At 47.1% G+C, this 25,286-nt stretch overlaps 1 protein-coding gene across 4 annotated transcripts in view; it reads right to left on the minus strand.

Moving 5' to 3' along the window:
* The window catches only part of MYO9A (myosin IXA), a 1,257,959-nt gene that overhangs the window by 79,724 nt on the left and 1,152,949 nt on the right, over nt 1–25,286 (minus strand). For all 4 annotated transcript variants that reach the window (XM_078685018.1, XM_078685017.1, XM_078685015.1 and 1 more), the window contains one exon: nt 18,906–19,029. In XM_078685018.1, the coding sequence (XP_078541144.1) occupies nt 18,906–19,029 (124 nt within the window). The remainder of the gene's footprint in view (nt 1–18,905; nt 19,030–25,286) is intronic.

The raw sequence follows: 25,286 nt of genomic DNA on the forward strand, positions 1-25,286 counted from the left end.
AAGTTGCCCTGATGCTTGGCCCACTGAAACTTCAGGTCCCACTGCAGAGCCCGCATCCGCCACCTGGCGTGATGCACCAGAAGGATGCAGGAGGCCATCAGCCCCAGAAGCCGCAGCGTCAACCTGACCGAGACTCGGGATAAAGGCTGAAAGATGGGAATGCGAGCCTGAATATCCCGAACCCGCTGTTCGGGAGGATAAACCCGAAACTGCGCCGAGTCTAGAACCGCTCCGATGAAGAGGAGCTTCTGAGAGGGACACAGGTGTGACTTCAGCACATTGATGGAGAACCCCAGCAGGTGCAGGAGGTCGGCCGTAGTCTGGAGGTGGCTGACGACTGTCTGGGGCGAGCCCGCCTTCAACAACCAGTCGTCGAGGTAGGGGAAGACTGTAACCCCTAACCTGCGCAGATGAGCTGCGACCACTGCCATCACTTTTGTGAACACCCGTGGGGCGATGATAAGGCCGAAGTGCTCGTGGCCTACCGTGAACCGCAGGTAGCGCCGGTGGGCCGGCAGGACGGGGATGTGGAAATAAGCGTCCTGCAAGTCCAACGCTACCATCCAGTCTTCTGGGTCCAGGGCGGCTAAGACCCGAGCCAGGGTCAGCATTTTTAATCTCTCCTTCCAGAGGAAGTCGTTGACGTTCCGCAGGTCCAAGATAGGGCGTAGGCCCCCTTTGCCCTTCTTGGGAACCAGAAAGTAGTGGGAGTAACAACCACACCCTACATCTGGCCCAGCAATGCGCTCGATGGCCCCCTTGTCCAAGTGGGACGTAACTTCCTCTCGCAGAAGATTCAAGCGATCCCCCGACACGCGGTGGTACTGCGGTGGCATGGCTGGAGGGGTCGCCTCGAAGGGGAGGGAGTAGCCCCTTCTGACGATTTGCAGCACCCACCTGTCCGATGTGATGTCGCGCTAGTGGGAGAGATGATGGCGAACCCTGCCCCCCACTGGCGTCTCGTGGGCCTGAAAGCTCGGACTAGAAAGGCAGCACATTGCTGGCGCGGGACCGACAGGCCCAAGGACTTGGCCGTAGCCCTGGAGTCCTTAAAGCCCTCAAGCACACTGTCTGCCTTGTAGCCAAAAATGCGACGGCCATCAAACGGCATGTCCATAAGGGTGTTTTTGGACATCAGCCAAAAAGTTGGTGGACCTCAGCCAGGCGTGGCGACGAATCACCACCGTCGTTGCCATCACTCTACCTAGTGAGTCCGTGGTATCCAGTCCACATCTGATGGAGTACCGTGCCACATAACGACCCACCGCAAGGGCTTGGGCGAGTTTAGTCCGGGCCTCCTCCGGACATTGTGGCAGCACGTCCGCGACCGTGTCCCACAGAGAGTGGGTATAACGGCCGAAAAGGCACGCGGTGTTGACTGACCGCAATCCCTAACTCAGGGAGGAGAACATCTTCTTGCCATATTGCTCGTACCTCTTAGATTCCCGATCGGTGGGAGCCGTCGGGAATGCGGTCTGGGAGTTAGAGGCCTGGATAACCAGGCTCTCGGGGGTGGGGTGGGTGGACAGGAAGCCAGGGTCGCCCGGAGCCGGGCGGGGGCATCTGGCCACGTTCCTATCTACAGGGAGACCTGTAGCGGGCCTGGACCAGGTGCCCAGAAGAACATCAGACAAGGCCTCAAACAGCAACAGAGGCTCCGAAGAGCTTGCCTGCAGTTTACGGACCTCAGTGAGGAGGTTAGTCCTTACGGCCATGACGGGGAGCTCAAGGGATAAGGCCTTGGCCGCCCGCGTCAACACCACACTATAGACTGCCCCCTCCTCCGTAGCCATGGTAGGAGGGTAGACAAAACCAGTGTCTGGCGAGGTGTCCAGACCACTGGCGTCCCCTAGCTCGCCTGCCCAGTGCCAGAGGGTCCTCAGACCGCCTCGCCACCCATCTCCTGGTATTCAGGGTCAAAAGATGGGGCCGGATCATAGAAGTAAAAATCTGCCATCGGCGTCGAATGCGGAGTCGATCGACGCCGCTCCGGCGCCGGAACTGGACCGAGGGGGGGACTGGGGACAGAGTCGACCGTGGTCGGCGCCGGGGGCGACACACTAGCAGCCGGCGCCGGCGAGGTCGTAAGGTCGACCGGCGACGACACGGATCCGGTAGAGTCCTGGGGCGTCGGGACCGAAGTCGCCGACGGCGCAGGGGCCGAAGCACCCAACGGGGCCGGGGCCGAAGCACCCAGCCCGCTTGGGCTCCCAGTCAGGGCCGCGGGGCCCGAAGGCGCCGCAGAACCCGATGGAGGAGTGAGCGACCTCATGACCGAGAGGAAGGCGTCCATCTACTCCGGCGTCGCGTTCTGCCCAGGACCGGCGTGGGCGGTGTCACCCGAACCCCCGCCCGCGTCGGGCGAGTGTCGGGGGGGGGGTGGGAAGAGCGATGTCGCCTCTTCAACTTCTTGTGCCTCTTACCAGAGGACTTGGAGCTCGAGGAGTGGTGTCGATCCTCCGAGACGTGATGACTCCGGCCCCGCGACCGGTCCCTCAACCTCCTCCCGGACCTCGAATGGTGCGGGGCCGACTGCCGGACCTCGAGGCGCCTGTGGGACCGCTCCCGCCTAGCCTTCAACGTCAAGGCCCGGCAGTCGGGGCACGACTTGTCATAATGGTCGGGCCCCAGGCAATGAAGACACCGGCGATGGGGGTCGGTAACCGACATCAGTCGGTTGCAGTCGACGCAGGGTTTAAACCCGGGCATCCCTACCGGCACCGTCGGAGTCGTTCGACTTCGAAAAAGAAGATCAAAAGGTTTAGTCAAAAAATGACTAGAGGGTACCACTGTTCTCGGATCGGCGCTTGCTGGTGCGGAAAAAATAGGAACTGAGTCAGCGCGCGAGGGCGGCGTCTAAGTACTCCGGCAAAGTCATCCCGGCGCCAACGACGGACGCGGAGCCTCAGACGATGCCTACCGACGAGCAAGGGTACTGCTTCGCAAAAGTTTCCTAGGCTTAATTACTTAACGTCATATATGGCGACCTATGGCACTGAAGAGATCTCTTGAATGAGCAAATAGCCTTGATAAAGAAAAACTTTAGCTTTTTACTCTACTTTGCCACTTTGGTACAGCTTGTATTCCCCCGACTGAGCTATCCTGTGGGAGAGGTCAGTCAACAGGTTCTCCAGGAAAATGACTATGATGAAAGGAAATGAGCCACAGTTTTCCAGTACCAATACATTTATTAAGCTCATGAGCACTCAAAATCTCCACTTAAAATTTGGCTTCATAAACACAAAGAAGTATGGCGTACTGAGTGTTCCCGCAAAATGAATGGACCTTTTCAAGGAAGCCAAAAGAGCTTCAATAAAATACATTTTCTTTATCCTTCAAAGGAAGAGGCACAGCTTAGTATATCTGATCAGGAACGGTGACCCCTGTGCATACCAGAAAGAGGCATTAGTGCTTTCTGTTCTTTAGTTAATTAAACCTGGTTTCAATTCTTTCTCATTGAAAGTACATTTAGATGTCATTATATCATATAGTAAATAGCATTCTCGAGCATACTTTACCAGCTTTGCAATGATAAATGACCTTTTGAAAGATTTAATTGGAGTACTCCACAGGTCCCCCTCCCCAGTAGCGAGGACAGCTTATTTTTGGGAACATAACACAACCTGTACCATATTGTTGATTCATCCATTTGTACGTACGAACAAGTCAGACCTTTTTACACCTAACTTGGAAGGTTAAAGACTATTACATCAGCCAAGAGGGTTAGTAAGAACCAGGCCCTGTACAAACTACACACTTTTCCAACATCATAAGGTTACTCTTAGGATTCTCCTTCCCTTTAATTCCAAAGTGATCTTGGGTTACAGAAACAGAAAATTTTACTTCCTTCCTTTTTTCTCAATTATTCTATTCCAGCAGAAAATATCTTCACCTCTTCGAAAGAAAAAGTAAAAACAGATCTTTTTAAAACACGGACATTACTGTGCTCGTTTCACTCATAGTAAACAGACCACTAACAGGTAGATTCATGAAAGGAAATTGCGCTCGCAAAGGGCCAGATTCTCAGAATCTGGGCCTTTGCGAGCGCAATTTTTGCATTTGGGATTCATCATCCCAAATGCAAAAATCGGTAATAGCGAAATCGCATATTTGCGAGGAATTGCATTTAAGGAATCTCTATTTGAGATTCCTTAAATGCAATTCATTAACCAATTTTAAATTGCGAATTCGCAATATTTGGTCGCTATTTACCACGAAGTCAGACTTCGTGGTAAATAGCGAAAAAAATAGAAAAAAGCACTTAAGTGCATTTTTTTCAGTTGCATGTTACACACACACATGTCCTTTGGACATGTGTGTGCGCAACACCTGTGTAAATTTGCATTTCATGGGTGCTACAGGGTGTCCTTTGGACACCCCTGGCACCCTTGAAATCGCATCCTTATTTGCGATTAGCAAATTGCTATTCGCAAATAAGGAATAACTCCCCATTCATTCCTATGGGCCTTTAGGCCCATAGGAATGAATGGGAAGTTATTCCTTATTTGCGATTAGCAATTTGCTAATCGCAAATAAGGAATGTGTAGGAATCGCAATTTATTTAGCGATTCCTACATGAATCCCGTTTTGCAAGTCCTTAATAGCGATTCCTTATGAATCGCTATTAAAGACTCGCAAAACGGGTCTTTGATGAATTTACCTGTAAAAGATGGATAGTCCATACATTTGCTAATGTTACCAGCACGCAAACTCTCACTCCTCCAGTGACAATAATAATGACTTGGAATCCATATCAAAGCCCACAATAACCACCTGCAGCATAGTTACCAGTTCTACATAGGTTAGGAACTTCAATCTGGGTGTGGCAGAACTAAGTAGGTGAGGTAAATGTGAAAGCATCTTTATAATGCTTTTACCTTTATATCAGTAAGTGGTAGAGGTTCACAAGAGATGGCAACATATGATTGATTTATTTTATTTCCTTAATTTATGTTTTTTAGGTCGAGCCTGGGTAGAGCATGCGCTGCTCTGCGAGGCATGCTGCATTGGAGTAGAGACTTAAAGCCCTGCGCACTCTCCACCCATATTTGTCATTACTTGTGACACTGTACTTTGTAAATGCTGGCATCCGATTCATTATTAGGCCTGTTAGTCCCTCCTTAGTACTGCCTTGTATTCATTTGTAACCTCCCCTGGGGACTAGCGGCCCTTTTATTTAGGTTGTTAAATGGTACGACTTATTTACTCTGTAAGCACTATTTTCTTTAATGGTTTCTCATACTGCATGCACTAGATGCTTTCCTGCAACATTCAGCGCGCCATGCACGCTTTCACGGGGCGCTTTTACAAAGAAAAGCATTTATTTGTCAACTTGACAAATGCTTTTTTTGGTAAAAGCGCCCCATACCACGCTTTCACTTTAATAGAGGCCGCAGACATTTCTTTAGACACGGCTTGTCTAAAGAAAGGGGCGTGGCCTCTATTCATGTGAAAGCTCACCTCGGGCGATTGAAAACAACAAGCATTTGCAATCCAATAGGTCTCGCATTTTAGAAACGTTGACCTATTGGTATTGTAAATGGCAATGTCTTATTATTGCAGTTTTTTTAACACAAATAAAAGGCATTGTCATTTACACTGCCAGCAGCTCAAAATCTAGCAATTGCGAGACCTATTGCATCGCAAATGCATGTTTTAAAAAGCACCCAATTGCCTTCAAAGCCACCAGTGCCATAAGGGTGAATGGGAGGTCAGCATAATTAACTTTCTATTCACTGTAAATTCCAGTGTTTTCCTATGTTCTCCACAATTAAACAAATCCACAAACCCGTGCTTATTTGTGTTTTTCTCCTTTTTTAGCTCTGTAAAAAAGTCACAAGGCTGGTGTTTTTCCAGTGTTTATAAAAAACAAGCTTTAATTATATTTATCTTCTCCCTTTAATTCCTGTCAATTGGTGAATCCTTCTATCCTACTACTAACTTGCTTCTTTGTACCCATCCCTTGAATTTGTTCTTTTTAAAGTAATGATTCATTATTTCCCAGCAGTTACTTCTTTGAAGCAATCCAGACCCACCCCATGTAAGATATGCATTGCACCTCATTAAGGTTTAAGTACAGTGGACAAAACGTTAATGGTGTGCATTTACCACTCAAGGTATTCTACTCTTCAGGTAAATGTCAACGATTTTCTACCTAGGACATGAGGTATATGGCATGTGGTGCTTGGTGCTCTGCAATTGTAGGTCTCTGCCATATTTATTTTATTTTAACAATTTGTAAAGCGGGCAAATACCCGTAGGTGTCTCGGCGCTATGGACTGGAAGGATACGCAGAAAGCTGGTGGAAGCCTATTGCTTGAAGAGCCAAGTTTTTATTTGTTTTCTAAATGATAGAAGTGTAGGACTAGCTTTAATTTTCAAGGGGAAAGAGTTCCACAGTTTAGATGTGGCCATTATGAAGCTTCTGTCCCCCTAGTTGACTTTCTTGGTTCTGGGGACGATCAGAAGGTTGGCCTTCGGGTCTATATCCCTGTTTAGCGGCAGTCATCACCAGAAACCGATCGCCTAAGAGCAACAGGAGTAACTGGAGTACCTGGAGTAATTGGTTTAACCCCATCCACCTCATCATTTACTTCCCCACGGATCTCGGAGCAGTGTGACGTCTGGAGCGAGAGGACAAGGTGGTCTACGTGCGATAAAGTTGATATTGGCATCACTCGAACCTCCCCGTACATCGCTCTTTGCACAAACTGGGACTGACTTGCTTCCACTGTTCACCGTGAGCATGATGGTCAAGTCGTAGAGCCTAGAGACCCTGCTCGAGTGAAGAGGGCAGTGCTCAACATGGTATCGGACACTTTTCCTTGGACCCAGTAAACAGGACTGCGAAGCCTCGGAGGGCGGAGTACGGAGTAGCTTGCCCCGATCTCCACTGGCATCCTGCAATCCGATCGTACCCGATCCCCCCGCCGAGACTCGGGGGCCCCCGCGACCCCCAGGACGAGAACCGGGCAGGTCCGTAAGGCACGCCCTGGGCGGCCCCCACTCGCCGTGGCTGATCCTCCTGTGGTATGAGGCATCGAGCCCCGGATGACCGCAGGCGTTGAAGCTCTCCTACGCCGAGCGGATTAGCGGTGGGTTCCCGTTGGATCCATGGAGGCAGGACTGAATTGACTCCGCTGCGAAGTCGAACACAGGAAAGGGGCAGCGGAGCTCGCAAGCCGGGAAGAACACACAGGAAGGTCCTGTTAACCGGCGCGCCGCAGCTGCAGAACCTTGCTGAGTTGAGGCCGAGGCGGATAGCAAAGATTATGCCGGAAAGCCCCTCGGGACGCGACTGCAGCAGACCCCCGTTGGCCACATAGCCAGAACACAAGTAAGCCGCTATATGTTGCTCTTTAATAAGCGTTATATGCCCTTGCCCCTTCTGGTTCGGCACTTAACAATGAGTGTTGCTTCTCCCTAGAAAAAGTACAGTCTGTTCAGAGCTCACGACCCCATGGCAACACGGGCCCGACGCAACAAAGGGACCCTGCTTTAACGAGCTGGTCTGCTTGTTGCCTCCATAAACTACCGGCTCTACCTGTTTTGTATCATAATCTATCAGACCCGCAATTGTGTAAAGCCAACAACAGATTTTAATCATACCTCTGCCACTCCGCATTCAATTGTACCTTTACTATTTTCAATATAGTTGCTTTCGGGTAATTTTTTTAATCTTTTCTCTTTCTCGTTCCCAAAATGGCCGAGGCATAAAACAACAAGATAAGAGATCTCTCCCAGCCACTGGTCAATCCCAATTATCTGTGACATCATCCCCTCTGTTTACAAGTCGTCACAACGGAAAGAGGACTATTTCCCACAACTTCCCTTTTGCCATTGAAACAGGACTTCTTCGAATAGTCCACAGTTCCTCACTATTGGAAGTGACAGAGACATAAGACCACAGGATCTCTTACACATGTAAAGAACACTAACAAAGGACTACATAGCTAGTCATCCCTTAGAACACAAACAAAGGACTATACAGCTAGCCATCCCTATATGTCGGCCATCTTAGGCTGCCTCTTCCACGGAGGTCTGATATATCGCCTTAGGTCTGAAAGTCCTCTCACCCACCCCTCTACATACTACATTTACATTCTCCACTTTGGTCTTTTACAAGCCTCGTCCCACCCTTCCCTTCATTCATCCCTCCAGATACCTCCAGTTATTCTTTCTAATATATTCTTTCACTAAGCCTCTTCCCGCCCCCAGCCCTACCCTCCCATCTCATCCTTTCCCTCCCACCAAAACACTCCTCGTCACGCTACGCACCATCACTAGGCTCATATCCACCCTGCTACCCACCCCATACCACCATACTCCCGTTCACCAGGATACCTCTCCCCTCCTGTACAGGTTTCTCTTACCACCTCATCAACTGTCCTCCTCACCCACCTTACCTTACACCTCCTTTCTCCTCGCCACATATCACTTACCCCTTAGAGCCTCTTAACACGCCAAACACTCCTCGTCACGCCCATCACCTGTTGCCTCACCCACCCTACCGGCATTCACCAGAATACTCCCCATCTCTCTAAGTCTCTCTGTCCACACCTTCACCTATTTCCTTACCCTCCCTTTCACCTGTTTCCTTACCCACCCACTTACTACACCCCCTCTCTCCTCGCCACGTCCCACCCTGCGCCCCATCCCCCACTCCACTGTGAGCCGGGCATAACATGGAGCTCTAAGGCACTCACACCTACAACATCATTTACCCCTCCACCCTCTCTAAAAAATCGGCCAAACGATTTAAACACAATTTCATAAAACTTCACACGGATACTCTCTTTGCTGACCCTTACTTCTCACCGCACAACGGGATTACAACCATGGATATCATTTTTCACAGGAAACGGAGAGCCCAATGGAGGAAAGCATTCTTAGATACATCATCGATAATACCCTTAGAAGAGTTCCTATCACTCAAGATCCCACCTCCTCCCTCACCACTCCCCGTCCCAAATGCATACCCCTAAATTGAAGATCTGCCTCTAGACACGCAGCAGACATAGCATCATCTCACAAGAACTTGACTTGATTATATTAACTGAAACCTGGCTAACAGAATCCTCCACTCCACTCCTCGACATCCTAGTGCCCCCAATTATGGCATCATGAGACTAGACAGAATCAACGAGATAGGTGGTGGTATCGCCTGCATACATCGGAGCAACATTACTGTAAACAGAGCCATATCCCCTGTCTTCACCTCTTGCGAATGCTTATGCCTCAACCTTAGCAGTAATGGAAAAACAATATGCTCGCTACACATCATCTACCATCCACCTAGAGAGAACATCATCTTCACCGAACACCTCATGGATATCATCTCCTCGAACACCTGGCGGCAGATTACCCACATATTCCTGGGCGATTTCAATCTCCATTGGGACGACCACAACGACGATGTGGTTAATAGACTTAAACAGTTCCTTGTCGACGTTACCCTTACCCAAATGTGTAACAGCCCTACACACAAAAAAGGGTCAATCCTGGATTTAATAATCTCCAAAAGTGACGCCATTCAGTTGGTCTCGATCCAACCCTGTGATTGGTCAGACCATTTTATTATCAACTTCTTTATTAACAAAACTCTGAAATTTTCAATCCACAAAACCAAATATTTGGAAAAGAGACCTAAAAAAACTAAACCCCAACACTTTACCCGCTGCCTGCTCAAACCGTCTTCTGCCCCCCGCAGGCTCCTCCGACGTACATGATCTCACCAACCACAACTTCAACTCTATGACCTCACTAATTAATGAGGTAGCCCCCCTACAATTAAAGAGAGTCCCCACTAAAGATTCTAAGCCCTGGTACAACGGTCTTCTTAACAAGGACAGACGGTCTTCTAAGATCTCATGAACGCATTTGGAGAGCAGTCCCATCTTTGCTTCACCTTAAGTCTCTAAGGAGAAAAAGATACATGTACTATAGAAAGATCAAGCTCACTAAAGCCGACCTGTTTAGCCACCAACTAGACCAAACAAGAAATCGGCCCCAAAAACTTTTTGAGCTCATCAAAACCCAAACTAAGGATGCTCCCCAACAACTTCAAGACTTAGCCAGCTTGCAACCCAACTGTGAAGAATTCTCTGGCTTCTTCAGTCAGAAAACTGACAACATCAAGAAGGAGCTTATAAATAGTACTACACGCCAGACCGCTGGTGAACATCGCACTTCCACCCCCTTCAGCACCACACCAAATCACTTCAAAGCTTCTCTTAAAAAACAACGCAGTATGGTCATCCTTCGATACTTATTCGGAAGAAGCTTTAGGCAAGATTCTCACTACACTAAAGCCGTCCAATCACTCCTCCGACCCTCTCCCTGCAAATTCTGTCAAAGACTTGACCCCATGGCTTTTGCCCCTTTGGACCAAAATTATTAACAGTTCTCTACAACAAGGCTGTATCCCAGATACTCTCAAAACTTGACAGGTCTCCCCCATACTAAAGAAACCCTCAGCCGACCCATCTGAACTAAACTATCGTCCTATCTCCAATATTCCTACCTTGGCCAAACTACTGGAAAAATACGTTCATCACCAACTCACTAAGCATATTGATTGCTTCGACCTGCTTAACAAACACCAATCAGGCTTCAGGGCGGGTCATAGCACCGAATCAGCCATGTCACACATTATTTATGATGCGCTTCAAATCCTGGATCAGAATGGAGCAGGTCTTCTCATTTTGCTGGACCTATCTTCAGCCTTTGATACGGTTAAACATGAAAACCTGACATATCCTAAAACATAGAATGGGGCTATCTGGATCTGTTCTAAACTGGTTCACCTCCTTCCTCCATAACCGAACGCAAAAATTCAAGGTCAACAGCATTCTCTCTAATCCAGTACCAGTCACGTTGGGAGTCCCACAAGGCTCCTCACTATCTCCGACATTGTTCAATCTCTTCCTGGAACCCCTCACTGAATTGCTTCATGCGTCTAACATCCAATTTCATATGTATGCGGACGACACACAACTCTATCTCAAGATTAATTCCTTAGAAGACATTACAGTGCTCAACACAACGCTTAGGAACACCCAGATTTAGTTGGCAGAAAACCATCTCAAATTGAACGCCCAAAAAACTGAATTCCTCCTTATAGCCCCACCCGCCAAAGTCCCCATGATGCAAGACTTGGTCAAACATATTACGGCATTCAAAGTCCAACCTAACATTAGCATCAGCTACATCCTTGGGAATAACTTTTGACAGCAACCTGGGGGGGTGGAGCTTGCTGGTGGCAATGGCGGACGAGTAATCTCTTGGCTCCGCGTCGCTACCCCAGTAAAATCCTGCATAATCCTACACCAGCTTGCGCCCTGACACCAGACCACAGTTCCTGATGTCCGCGACACCCTGGCAACCTCCGGTGTCCTGGACTGCGCTCGAAGACGATGCTGACTGCTCCGGTGGCGGAGTGAAATCCTTCGGCAGGGAAGGCCGCGAGCCGCGTCCCCGAGTCATTGAGAGGCCGGTCTGCGTGCTGCGACGTGCGGCCCAGCGAGGCGGCTTGGGTCGGAGTCGTTTGCGGTCCAGGTGCGAGGAGCGGGAAGGCCCGATATCGGAAAGGGGTGAGGCACATTACACCAGACCTCTCACCCCCCACCCCCCCGCAGTCGAGTACGCCTGGTCAGCAGCTGGGCATAGTGGGCCCTTCTCTACGGCGCAGTTGCGCTACTGGTGGGGCACTCCTGTCCATCTTGCCAGGGTCTCTGAGGTTGGCAAAGACTGGGGAGAAACACAGGAGTGAGTCCTGCAGCAAGGGGGCCCCCCGCAGGACTGGGGCAGCGACAGCGAAGGACCGGTGACACTTGCCTTAGAGTGCCCTTTCTTCACGCGAGGCACAGCTGCAGCATTGCTACATCAGGCAGCGAAGGACGGTAATCTGGAGCCCCGACGGCTGGTATTGCGACTGATTGGCGGCGACCACAGCTGCACACCCCACAGGTCGCCTGCCCGGCATTGATAGCAGGTGCGGTGTTGAAGCGGAGAGTGACTGACGGCTCTTCCTCCCTCCCCCCTCCGTGCAGGCTTGACGGCGTACGAGCTGACAGCACAGAGGTTGCAGCGCCCATGCCACTGCGGCTGGACCCTCTTGGGGATCACCTGTAGCGCAGCAATTGGGTTGAGGTGCTCTGAACCAGCGGGACACCAGGGAATGCTCTGGAGGGAATTCTGCACCTGACGCCCTGCTGGACACTGCGACGGCGTTGCACTACCACAGTCAACCTGTCCCAGCACCATATTGCTGCTAAGCCAGCTAGAGAAGACAGCGCAGCAGGACATTGACATGGGGAAAGGCGATAAAACCCAGACCAGACTCCCATTTGAGCAGCGACGCGCTAAGTCCTCGGACATCCCAGAGACCGAGGTAACCAACTCGGTAGGCGGAGTGGCGAATACGGACTACTTGGACATTAAAAATATGCTGCTAGACATGGAAAAGGGCCTGCAGGACAGCATGGCATCGATCGGCTCCAAAATAGACTCACTCACCAACCGGATGGATCGCATGGCGCCTGGATATGTCGGAACGACGCCTAACAGAGGTCGAGGAGGCGCAAACTGAACTGGATACCGATCATAAGAAGCTAGGGAAACTCATGCAAACTCTTCAAGAGAAGACGGAAGATTTGGAGGCGCGATCGAGACGCTCTAACATACGTATCACGGGCGTACCAGAAACGACACAAACTGGCATTATGGAAAAATTTGTGGAAAAGCTCCTCGTCACCTTGCTGGGAGAGTCATTTTTTCGCCAATGTACATAGAGGAACGCGCGCAGCGCTCGCTTGGCCCACGACCTTGCCCAGGAGCACCGCCGCGTCCCATCTTTGCCAGGCTTCTCAATTATAGAGATAGAGACGCTGCCCTCCGGGCCGCTAGAGACAAAAAGACATTGCAGTTTGAGGGCTCCGAAATCTCTCTATATCCTGACTTCACGGCGAGAGTGCAAGAGGCACGTAAAGACTTTGCCCCCTACAAAAGACAGCTCCGCGATCTTGGACTGGATTATGCCATGCTGTATCCGGCAAAACTACGAGTTAACCGACAGGGGCACTCCCATTTCTTTACAGACCCGAAAGCACTCCAGCAAGCGCTGAAAGGATGGTCCAGAACACGTCGCACAGACTCCGATGGCCAGGTGGACTGCGAGGAATGTCCAAACACTCTGTAATTCTCAAGTCCATTAGACAGAGACTGACGGACCTTGAACGACGGATTGCAGCCCTGGAGGATACACAGCGTAGACAAACGGCCGGTACTGTAGATGAGGAGCTCAAGATCCTCCTCGCTGAGTACCATGAGGAGGCAGATAGAGAAGTGACACATATGGGAAAGTACGCGATAGCGAGAACGTACGGGGAAGGTGAGAGACCCAGCTCAGTCCTAGCCAGGGTTATTAGTGGAAAAAGGGGACGACAACATATTTCTGAGGTTAAATTGGAGGAGGGAGAGGTGCTGACGGAGGAAGCAGACATAGCTAGAGTCTTTACGGCCTATTATGCTGAACTATATAAGTCCAAAAGTGGAGACCTTGAGAAAGACATTACTGACTACCTTGACCACATTGATATTCCCTCACTGACTAACGCACACAGGGAATTCCTGATGCATCCGATAGAGAAAGATGAAATCATGGAGGGTTTGACAGGTATGCGATCTGGCAGTGCACCGGGTGCAGACGGCCTCACTGTAGGGTTCTACAAGGCCTTTAAGGACAAACTACTCCCGCACCTCTCCACACTCTTTGATGATATCTGTGTGGAGGGCAGTATGTCGCAATCCATGAGGGAGGCACTGCTGGTTGCGATACCAAAACCAGGCAAACCTCGGGACGAATGCAGCTCATATAGACCGCTTTCCCTACTAAATGTAGACACCAAACTGTTTGCTAAAGTACTGGCTAATCGTCTGGCGCTCCTGGCACCCCGGCTGGTGGCCCCTGAACAGGCCGGTTTCATTCCCAGCAGGAACTTAACATATAATATCCGAACGGTCCTGGGCACGATGCAACATGTACGGCAGGACAGGAAAGCATTAGCTGTATTCCAAGACATGGAATTTATACTTTACAAAAAAAAAAAAAAAACTCTTGACAGCAACCTAACCATGCAGAAACACATTACTAATGCAACAAAAGGAGCAAACTTCCAGATAAACACGCTGAGGAAGCTGAAACCATTTTTGCCAGCAAATGATTTTAAGTTGGCAGTTCAAGCGCTAGTTATCCCGAGGGTGGAGTACGGAAGTGTATCCTTGTGTGGCCTCCCTAAAGCGACAACAGCACCCCTAAGAGCCTCAATAAATGCAGCAGCGAGACTCCTCACTGGTTCAAAGAGAAGCTCCCATATTTCCCCAGACTTGAAAGCCTTGAACTGGCTACCGTTTGAAGCCATAATCCACCTAAAAATAGCATGCATGACTCATAAGGCCCTACACCACAAAGCACCCAGTTATCTCGCACAGAAGTTGACGATTTCGGGTGGGACAAGAGCTTGAAGAAACGCTGAAAACCTGCTACTGAAACCCCAAAGATTCAACAGGAAAAAAACATATAAACAAACCTTCTCTGGTATGGCGCCCAGGATTTGGAACTCACTGCCCCCAGAAACCAGACTAAATGCTTCCATTGTTTCATTCAAAAAGGAAGTGAAAGAGTTCCTCATGGCGAAAATCACCTACTCATAGTCCAAGGTATCTCGGAGACCAAGCACCCCATTTCCTTTTACACCTACTTGGACAAGGGCCTCCAGAATTTCTAGGTATGCACGCTGACCGCGACCTAACTGAACGCTCTTATGTTGTACCCTAATGCTTCACTTTGCACTATGTGTTTTGTATTCTTGATGTGCCTACAGTTAGTCGTTTGTATACCCAGCCTGATTGATTGTAAAGCGCTCTGATATCGTCAAGGATCTTGTTCGCGCTATATAATACCTTCAAAATAAATAAATAAATAAAGACAGCTTTCTTCAAGCATTCTGGTCCTGTATTGTGAATTGCCTTATAGGCAATGCAGAGAGCCTTAAACTTTGTTCTGCTTCTTACAGGCAGCCAGTGGAGCTCTCGCACCACAATGAAGATAGGCTTAAACTTCGGGGTACCTGACAGCATCCTAGCGGCTGCGTTCTGTACCCCCTGCAGCCTACCCAGAACCCTTTCTTGGGCATTAATTAACAGGGTATTGGACATGATCAGAGCACAGATTAAAGTTCTCCAGGTGCTGACTGGGATGAAAGGTAACAATTTCTTTATCATCCTTAAGACATAAAAGGATGAGGAAACCACTGCTTTGGCATGATGTATGATGGATAGTCTATCATCAAAGATGATACCCAAGTTTCTAACCTTCTTGATGGGGAGAGGGGGTAATCCCAGCGCACCTGGCCACCAGGTCGGAGACCATCCTGGGGCAAGGTTTCCAAAGACCATTACTTCTGTCTTGGCTGAGTTCATTTTAAGACAGTGATTTGTCATTCAGGAACTACTGGCCAACATGCCATTATGAAAGCTTGCTGAGACTGCATCTACATCATTATGTACGGCAAGCACCAGTTGCGTAGCATCCATATATGATGTGAGACCCATCCCGAAAGATTTGATTACTCGTGCTAAGTCCATCACATATATGTTGAACAGAGTCGGACTTAGCGAAGATCCATCCGGAACACCACACGGGAGTGAAAAAACTACTGCCCTGTTCTTTATCTCAAATTAAGTGAAGATCATGGAAGAGAAGGCTGCTAAGGAACTAATATGCATCTCTTAATGATCGATTCCTTGATAACAGTAAAATGTGCTGTTGAATAAAGCAGCAGCCAAGATTGTAAATAAACATAATGACCTGCAGATTGACTTGGATTACTTGCCTGTGCATTGCACACCGTGAATTAGTTTTGTTTTACATTGTTGGACATGCCTTTATCTGAAAGCTGGTGTGAGGACTGCGAAGTATTGATTATTGCCAATCATATGGGACTTTATTTGAAAGCAGTGCAGGGGCTATGCACTCGCTAGGCATGACTGAGAATTGGACAGGACATTTTATCTTTGTGTTATGTGCAGCGTAAACTGTTCTAATGTATTTTACCTTTTAGCTGAAAGAATGAACATAGCTCAATACGTTTCCATTAAATGCAACATTGGCTTGTATGGCTGACGTTGCCAAGTGGCAGGCTTGCGTTCGCACCATAAGTTCTAAATTAGATTTTGGTAGTAGGAATGGAAGCAGGGGCTGAATCATGAACTTCCTGTACCTCAGGTGCAGGCTCAAAACAGGCCCATGCACTTGTTTTCTCGAACATTGCACTGTCTGGAGCACATACTAGAAGGCACAGAGCAACTGATGCGGTTTTTATATTTCTGAGCTGTGCTATGTGTAGCTCAGAAAATTAACTCGTATATTTTCTGAGTTAATGTATGTAATGTAGCAGTGCAGTTTCAGAAAAATCTGATCATGAGCACTGAATCGGTCCTTTATGTGCGCTATCATTCTTTGTAAGGGGAGGGAGGGTGTGCCTCCGATACACATTTTTTTCACACCATCTTGATTTAAAACTAAGAACAAGAATCTCGGGAGAAACACTTAATGGAAGGAAAATGATTCAAGACGCAATTGCATGTAAAGTTCTCTTTATGCAACAATCCTGATACTTGGACTTTCAGAAAGCAAATCTCTATCGCACTCCGTGAAAGAGGATGACATTAAGGTGATAAAGCTTAACTTTGACTGAGACCATACTCCGAATTCAGCTGCAAACTTACTAGCCAATACACATCAACGTGCAGGGAACACTGACAATGCCATATGAAGTAAGCCATGCTCCCTAAACAGGAGGGCTACTTTAAGTTCTGAGGGTCCTGGAACCTTGTGCATCCTCACAAAGGTATACTATATAGGCCTGGGAGAAACTGTCATTACACAGTAGTAATTTTGCATTACTCTTTTGTCTTAGAATTATCAAAAATTTTGTGATTGTGCATGTTCCCGTAATTATGAGTAATGTGGCACAAAAACCCTACCACAGGAGCATAAGAACAATTAACTTAGCGAGCAAGAATGGCTGCTTCCGTTCGTGTTCTGGTACATTTAGTGCTATTTTCTTAGTGCCAAATGCATCCGTGGATCCATTTTGGGTGCTAGGGTACATTTTCAACCAAGAAAATGGTGCCAAACGTTGGGTTACGGTCCGTGAATACTTTTGTTAAACCTTTGGGTAACTATGTTATAGCAAATGACGCTTGTTACTGCCAGCACTAATACTAAATGGTTTACCATGCCTGCAATGCGTCATAGCGGAAGAATCGCACTGAAAGCTTATTGGCAGGTAGAGGCTCCACTTAACTACTTAGACATCAGAGGGCACCAAATCCATTGGTTTCCAGTTTCTACCCAAAAGCAATCATTCCCAATGGTGGTATTTTACAGGTTATAATCAATTTTAAATGAAAACAAGAAATCATAACTATGTCTAATTTTGCCATAGAAGGTTGTGCAGGGATCGTTCCATAAATTATTTATACCTCATTTTATCTCTTTTTATCCAGGCACAACACATTAAAAAAAGACAACCAACCCACTTGATTGACTGGTCGGCATGATCAAATGGAAATGTCAGCTGCAATACTTTGAGGGGTTAGTAGAGTGACCTGAGGTTCTATCCTTTATTAGGTGCCAGTGAAAAAATCATCTTGCGTCTGTAATGTTGTGAGAGCAATTAAGGTGGGACATTATCATTAGATGGACTGAGGAAGAACCATGGTGAGGAAGGTAATAAATTGTGGCACATGTTCATAGGTGAGGCCCTACATCCAGAGATCACTGAATTTGGTGGATGTCCTTCCCCAGTGGGATGTCTGCCAGGTGAATGACGTGACAATGTCTCTTAGGGGAGAGGAGTTGGCCTAGGGCGCTCGACCTCGGACCTGGGGATCTGGGTTCGAGTCTCGGTAACGACGCCAAAAAACTCCTGTGATTCTGGGCAAATCACTTAATCTCCCCGTGCCTAAAATGAATGCGTGTCCTCATGAAACGTAACTGGTGCTATGTAAAGTGCTCTGATACCTGATTCAGTTCGGGTCTAGTTCGCGCTATATAAAACTCTGAAAAAATAAATAATCCTGCACTCAAAATACACTGGGCATGTCCAGTGAACTGCAGCTATTTAGATTGCTGAGCACAGGCTTTGTAGTCAATGTCTGCTGACAACTGACAAACTGGGCTCTGGGACTGGCCTTTAACTAAACCCTGCATTCAGGCCACCACTCACAGAACCCATTACACATCTGGTCCTAACCTTCGGCCAGGCCCTTTGCCCAGCCTTAAAAGCCACAGAACCAGCAGGCGCTTAGGTGCAAGGTACTGGCTTTGGGCATGCCCTGCAGCCTCATCTACATTATTGCATTTTTATTGTTATGACTCACATATACGCCACAGATATTATTTCTCTTTCTCAAGGTAGAGAATATAGCAGATTGAAATTCCTCTCCAATACATTATTTTTTCTGAATTCAAGCTATGATTCTGCCTTTAGCAAGTGTCTCCAAATTATTTATATCACCCTACTCCAATGCATTGCTTAATCTTTTACCAGTCACTATAACATACAGGTCCTTTCTGATTGCACCAAAAAATGTATATATATTCCCTCTGGACATGTATGTATTTAATGCTCCTGTCCTTCCTTCTGTACTCTTATCGCCATTCATTTTATCCCTGAATCCTTTTGTGCACAAACCTTTTTATCTCTCATAGGCTTCTTTGATACTTTAATCATTTCATTTTTCCTCAATCCTCTAGAAAGTTCACTTAAATATTCTCTTTTTGAATGTACTTTTCCTGCTGGTCTCCACAACCCATATCCAAAACCTTTGTATCTTACCATGGACCTGTGGATCAAAGATAAACGGCTCTTTGCTTTGTTCTCTGCAAACTCCAAGCTGCTGATATCTTTAAGTCGAGCCCGATACTTATTCATCTGCTCAACGACAATAAGTTCAATACACCTGTAAAACACAACAGTGCAAAGTTTGAACAATGTTCAAATAGCAGGGAGAAATGCAAGATCATAAGAAACTGTGGGCCATATTCACAAAGATATTTTCGAGTGTAAAAGATATTTTCGAATGTAAAAGTGTGTCTGTCAAGAATACACAAAGGATTCCAGGGATGCCTAAATGCACTTACTTCTGAGGTTTCCTTTGCCACGAGTGTGGAGAATCACAAGGACTAGGAAGGATTTAAATGGAAAAAAGTCCAGTTTACAGAACAGGGAAGCAGGAATTTCAGTGAAGAATCTTTCATTACAATATCCACCAAATAGCCTTTGTGGCTTCTTGTGACCCGAAGGCACAGCAGAGGAAGCATGTAGCATGCTGAGAGACGTGGCATGACTTCACAAAACTCTTGGATTTGCTGTGGTGTTGAAGGTCTTGGAAGAAAAATAGTTACTTACCTGTAAACTGTGGTTCTCCATTTTTTGGTATCTTTCACATACTTGATTCATTCCCCGTCGTCGAAGTGGTAGTCCAACGGTACATTAAAAGCATTAAGTAATAACTTTAACATTAAAGTTAACGGAGAAAAAACATTCACTTTAACAACTCGTCCTAGACATTAGGAATGTTCCAAATTCAAGACAATCAGGCGACAGCACCCTCGAGAACCCTCTCCGCAGTGGCTCCAGGCTCTCAGATTTTCGAGCACAAGTTAGGTTTAAGTGTATAAAAGTAACCAGGGGAACCTGTATGGGGAGGAGGGTGAGTCGCATGTGAATCTATGAAAGATACGAATACTGGAGAACCACAGTTTACAGGTAAGTAACTTATTTTCTTCTCCAGTATTGGGGTATCTTTCATAGATTCACATGCTTGAATCTGAATATATAGTAGTAATATTATAGGCATGTATGCGGATGTATGGCATGCACAAAAAACATACGTAAACATGTACGTGGTAAAAGGAATCACAAATACACACACACACATATATATATATATATATATATATATATATATATACACACACACACACCTATATAGACATTTACATGCACATATGTATTTAGATATAACAGTGTATACACACAAAAAAACTAATTCAGTTGTAAACAAAATAAAAGGAATAGTCAAACCATACAGGAAGGTGGGAAGGAGAGAGGCTCACCTAATTGAAAAAGATTACGGAGAACCGCTTTCCCTACAGCTGTGTCAGCAATGCTTGTGGCTTCCAAACAATAATGTCATATAAACGTGTGCCTGCTGGACCAGGTTGCTGCTCTGCAAATCTGTTGTATAGGCACACTGGCAAAAAGGGCTGTCGAAGAGGCAAGAGCTCTTGTAGAGTGATCTTTCGCTGTCAAAGACAGTGGTTTGCCTGCTTATTGATGGCATAACTGTATAGCTGCTGATATCTGATGCACTATAGTCTGTTTAGTAACAGGTTCTCCCTTCCTGACATTCCCATATGCCACAAACAGCTGGTCAGTTTTGCGGATGCTGGCGGTCTTCTGCAAAAAGAATATTATACATATTTTGAGATCTAAGGAGTGTAATGATCTTTCCACTGGTGTTTAAGGATGTGGGAAAAAAGTATTTTAATATGACTGTTTCATTTAAATGAAAATCCAATGGGACCTTAGGGATGAAAGTAGGATTAGTACAAAGTTTAATAGAGTCCCTTGTAAACTGAAGGAAAGGCTAACGAATAGTGAAAGCTTGTTTGTTGCTTACTCGTCAAGCTGACGTAAGAGCCAGAAGATGGGATGTTTTCTATGTGATATATTTGAGGTCTGCTCTATCAATGGGCTCAAATGGTCCTTTCATAAGTAGAGCCAGCACAATGTTGAGAAGCCAAGGCAGAGGTGGCAGCCTTATTTGTGGGAACATCCTAAACAAGCATTTTAGAAATTGTTTCATAATTCTTGACGAACAAAGTGACTGTGACCCATTATGCTGCCAAAATCTGGATATTGCGGCAAGGAAAACCTTAACGAACGAAACGGGAGAGACCGGACTTAGCCCGCTGTAGGAAAAAAGGTAGTAACTGCTCTGTTGACGACTCAATAGGATGTACCTCGGAGCTTGAACACTACTTACCGAATCTTTACCATTTGAGCTTGTAAGTCTTTATAGTGGACAGTAACAATCGGCAGGGATGGCTAGACCGGCAGACTCATAGTGTTCAGGAGCCAAGCCGACAATTAAACAGATATTGGCTCTGGATGACGGAACTGGCTCTGATCCATCGTAAAAAGGTTCGGTATCAGACGTAACAGAATGGGTTTGCACTCCGAGAGAAAGAGGAGCTCCCTGAACCAGAACTGGCGAGGCCACCTGGGTGGTATGAGAAGTATTCGGGCAAGGTTCCTTCCTCATCTTCTGGAGCACCCTTGGAATTAAAGGAATCGGAGGAAAAGCGTAAGCATATATCTTTGACCATTTGATCAAAAATGCATTCCCGCACAATCCTTATTGGGGTAGCCAGCTGGCGAAGAATCGGCACTAGCGGTATTGATTTGTCGCAAATAGGTTTAAATTCAGTTTGCCCCATGATTAAAAGAGGTGATCCAACGTTGGTTGGTGCATGTCATGACGTACCTGGTCAGGTTGAGGGAGAGGAGGAAAGCGAGGATACCTTTCCCCTTTATGTCTCTCCCTTGCTCTATTTTCAGCCTCCCCTAAATGCAATTGAGAACGGACTGGAGGAGTTCTCTCGGCCTGACTTCCTGGATTCCGGGCCGTCCCACATGTTGGAATCACATGGAACTATCAGCAGCTCTGATAACCCGTACCCGGCCTCCCTGGAGGAGAAGACGTCATCTCAGGTGGGAAGAACTGGCAGAAAGAGCACCGTAAGAGTGTGGAAACCAGAGAATTGACCGAGGACGCCAGTGAAAGGAACCAACAGAAGGCCCTGGTTAGGAACGTCGAAGCGAGAGGTCATCCGGAGACGCCGAAAAGGGTACCGGACCCGTTGCGGCAACACAAAAGGACCAGCCGCGCTCCTGGAGGGGCATGGCTACCTAAGGAACGTGAGCGCTTTAGGAGACTATTCCTCCGAGAGTCCGCAGACATCAGTAGTTTGAAATAGAGGGAAGGGGAGGGGGACGGAGGTTACGAGGTCTTACACTGGTGGTGATAACCGGGTGTGTTGTGACCCCCTCACTCCTTAGATCCTCAGAGCTTCTGCAGCTGGACAAGTTGTCCTCAAAACACCTTTTTTTTGTTTTGGTTTCCCTGAGGCAATATACCTTTGACATGGCCTTAAGAGATCAGAGCTCCTACCTTAGAAGACCCAAGGACCGGAAAAAGAGATTGTTCAGGACGAAGAATAAATAAAGCTTATGTTCTATCTTGGCCTAATACCTCTCCTGGTCATCCTTATTGTCTCCCTAGAGCCACAGTGCAGTTGCCACTCGTGGCTGGCAGAGATTGACCTGTTCAGGGAATCTGCAAGGATATTGGCCACTCCTGGAACATGATCCGCTGTTAAGATCATCTGGTGTTGAATTGCCCAATCCCAAATATGTTGAGCTTGTAGAGATAGTGTAGTTGATCTTGGTCTGCCTTGTTTGTTTAGATAGTGCATACTTGTAGATTTGTCTGTCTGGATTAAAACTGATGCTCCTGAGATTTTTGGAAGAAAAGACTTCAGAGCCAGGAAAATACCCTTGAGTTACCACACTCTGAATTGTAGGGAGCGTTGTTGGCTGTCCTATTTGCCCTTGACTGTTGAACCCTCCAGATGTGCTTTCCTAACCTTTGAGGGAGGCGTTGGTTGTAATTACGTATAGCGGCGAGTCTATTAAGAACGACTGGCATGTGGCTATGTTCGGGATGCAAGTACACCACTGAAGCGCATCATTCATCTGTGGTGTTATTCAGATGATATCCTTGAAGGACCCTGAGATTTTTAGCCCCCGACTGTCTAGTTCTTTTTGCAAGGGTCTCACCCGCAAGCGGCAGTTGGGAATGAGGGGAATGCAGGAGGACAGCATTCCCGAAAGCGATTTGTACTTCCGTATTAAAACAAACTTTTTTTTCGAGGAGTAGAGCTGCCAGCCTGCAAACCTTTTCCTGCCTTTCCAGTGAGGCAAAGGCATTTGCCTGTTGAGTGTTTATAGTTGCCCCTAAAAACGTTCTGCCCCTCAAGGAGATTAGCTGAGACTTTGGAACATTAATGGACAGCCCCAAGGAATGGAAAAGGAACAGGGAGTGCTGAGCATGACTGCTTGCCACTGTAAAGGATTTTGCTTCTATGAGACAATCGTTCGGGTAGGGGAAAATCAGAATCCCTGCTTGTCATAGATGGTCCGCCACGGGTGCCAGAACCTTGGTGAACATTCGAGGCACCAACCTAAGGCCAAATAGGAGAACCCGGAACTGATAGTCCATGCTAGCCACTCTGAAGTGTAAGAATTTTCTGTGTTTGGGGAGAATGTGGATATGGACATGTGCGTCCTGAAGATCTAAGGTAGTCATGTGATCTCCTTGATTCACTAATTGAAGCACCTACTGAAGGAATAACATTCTCCTGATTTCTTTCTTATGAGGAAAAATCTTGAATAAAATACCATCCCTTGCTGTGCACTAGGTACCATTTCCTTCGCTCTCTTGTGCAATATGACGTTTATCTGAGAAAGTAATTCTGTTAGATGAGAAGGCGAAGAACATTGGGGTGGGCAATTTGGAAGGATCTGTTGGAATTCCAAAGTGTGGCCACTGGAAACTATATCTAGAACCCATCTGTCCGTTGTTAACGTAGACCATTTGGGGAGGAAACAGGAAATCTTTCCACCAATTTCACAAGAACTGGTGGGAATTGTGGCCGACACCAGGCGTTCGTCACTGTTTCTTGGTAACATCTCTGCCTCTGAAGGCTGTCTTATCTCTATAGTGCTTTTAGGAAGCGGCAGGAGGTTGTTAGTACGACTGCTGGTGCTGTTGTGTTGATGTATTTCAGAATTGTCCCTGATATGGTTGGAACTGTTTGTTCTGGTTATAACCTCCCTGAAATGAAGACGAACCGCGGCCTCTAGCACCACAAAAGCGCTGCCTCCTAAACTGCCTTTCCAGTATCTGTATCTTTCTTAATCGCTTATAGCGCTTCATCAATGTGTTGGCCAAACAGGGATTCGCCATCATAAGTCATATTAATGATTTTAGTTTGTACTTCCTGGCAGAAAGAAGTTGCTCTCAACCATCCCTGTCATCTTAGGACCGCCGCTCCAGCCAACTGACGGAAACCTGACGACGAAACGTCTACAGCACAGTCAATAGTCGCCGCTGAGATCCTCTCCCCTTCCAGAAGAATTTTCCTTGCTTCTACCTTCGAGTCCTCGGCAACATAGCAATGAATGGCAAAATGTCCGACCACATTTGGAGGTTGTATCTACCCAGAATGGCAAGAGAGTTTGCCGCTCTAACCATGGTTGCTGCCATAGTAGAGAATTTCTGGCCAATGGAGTCAAGATGTCTTCCGTCTCTATTAGGAGGGGCAGACAGGGGTGAAGCAGGTGTTCTAGCACAACATTGAGTCGCCTGGGAAATCACTTAATCCGACTTTGGTTGCCCTATAAGGAAGGCAGGCGAGTTGTCAGGCACCTTATATTTCTTTTGCAACTTAGGTAAGACTGCTGGAATTGAAGTTGGTGTTCTCATTACCTTCAGGCCTTTCTTCCATATAAAATAAACTACGCGGATTTAATGAACCGGTCTTTTAGTCGGCTCCTTAAAATTGTAGAGGAAACAATCAGCTTGTTTGGTGACCATGGGAAGCTGAAATCTCTTTGCAGCTCTTTTCATAAGGGTATGATAACCCCCTATGTCTTCAGGTGGTGAATCCACCAGAGGTGGGGTTGAAGGAGACTGTGTCTGTATCTGATAACTTTCACATTTGTTAAGCAGTGATACCTCATTCAGTTCTCCTTCCTCTCTTTCAGTAGTGTGATGCTCTTGACCCTGCAGTTGTGATGCTGCAGGTGGTAGAGAAAAAGGAGGAGGCGGTCTTATTATTAAAGTTGGCTGAGCAATCGGAGTTTAAGGGACTGAAGTAGCCGGTTCTGATGGAGGGAATATGCAGTAATAATCTTCCACCAGATGCTGCACATTTGATACTAGGGTAACAGGCATTTGAATGATTTGTTCCCTCGGTCTATCTTGGTTGGGGTCCTGAAGGTAGTAAACATACTCATCATCATCCTCCTGGCATTTTATCCGAAGGTCTGAAGGGCTCTGTGCCACACTAAACAGTCCTCCTCATC

Source organism: Lissotriton helveticus, chromosome 3_2, assembly GCF_964261635.1.
Source record: "Lissotriton helveticus chromosome 3_2, aLisHel1.1, whole genome shotgun sequence".
NCBI classification, from domain to species: domain Eukaryota; kingdom Metazoa; phylum Chordata; class Amphibia; order Caudata; family Salamandridae; genus Lissotriton; species Lissotriton helveticus.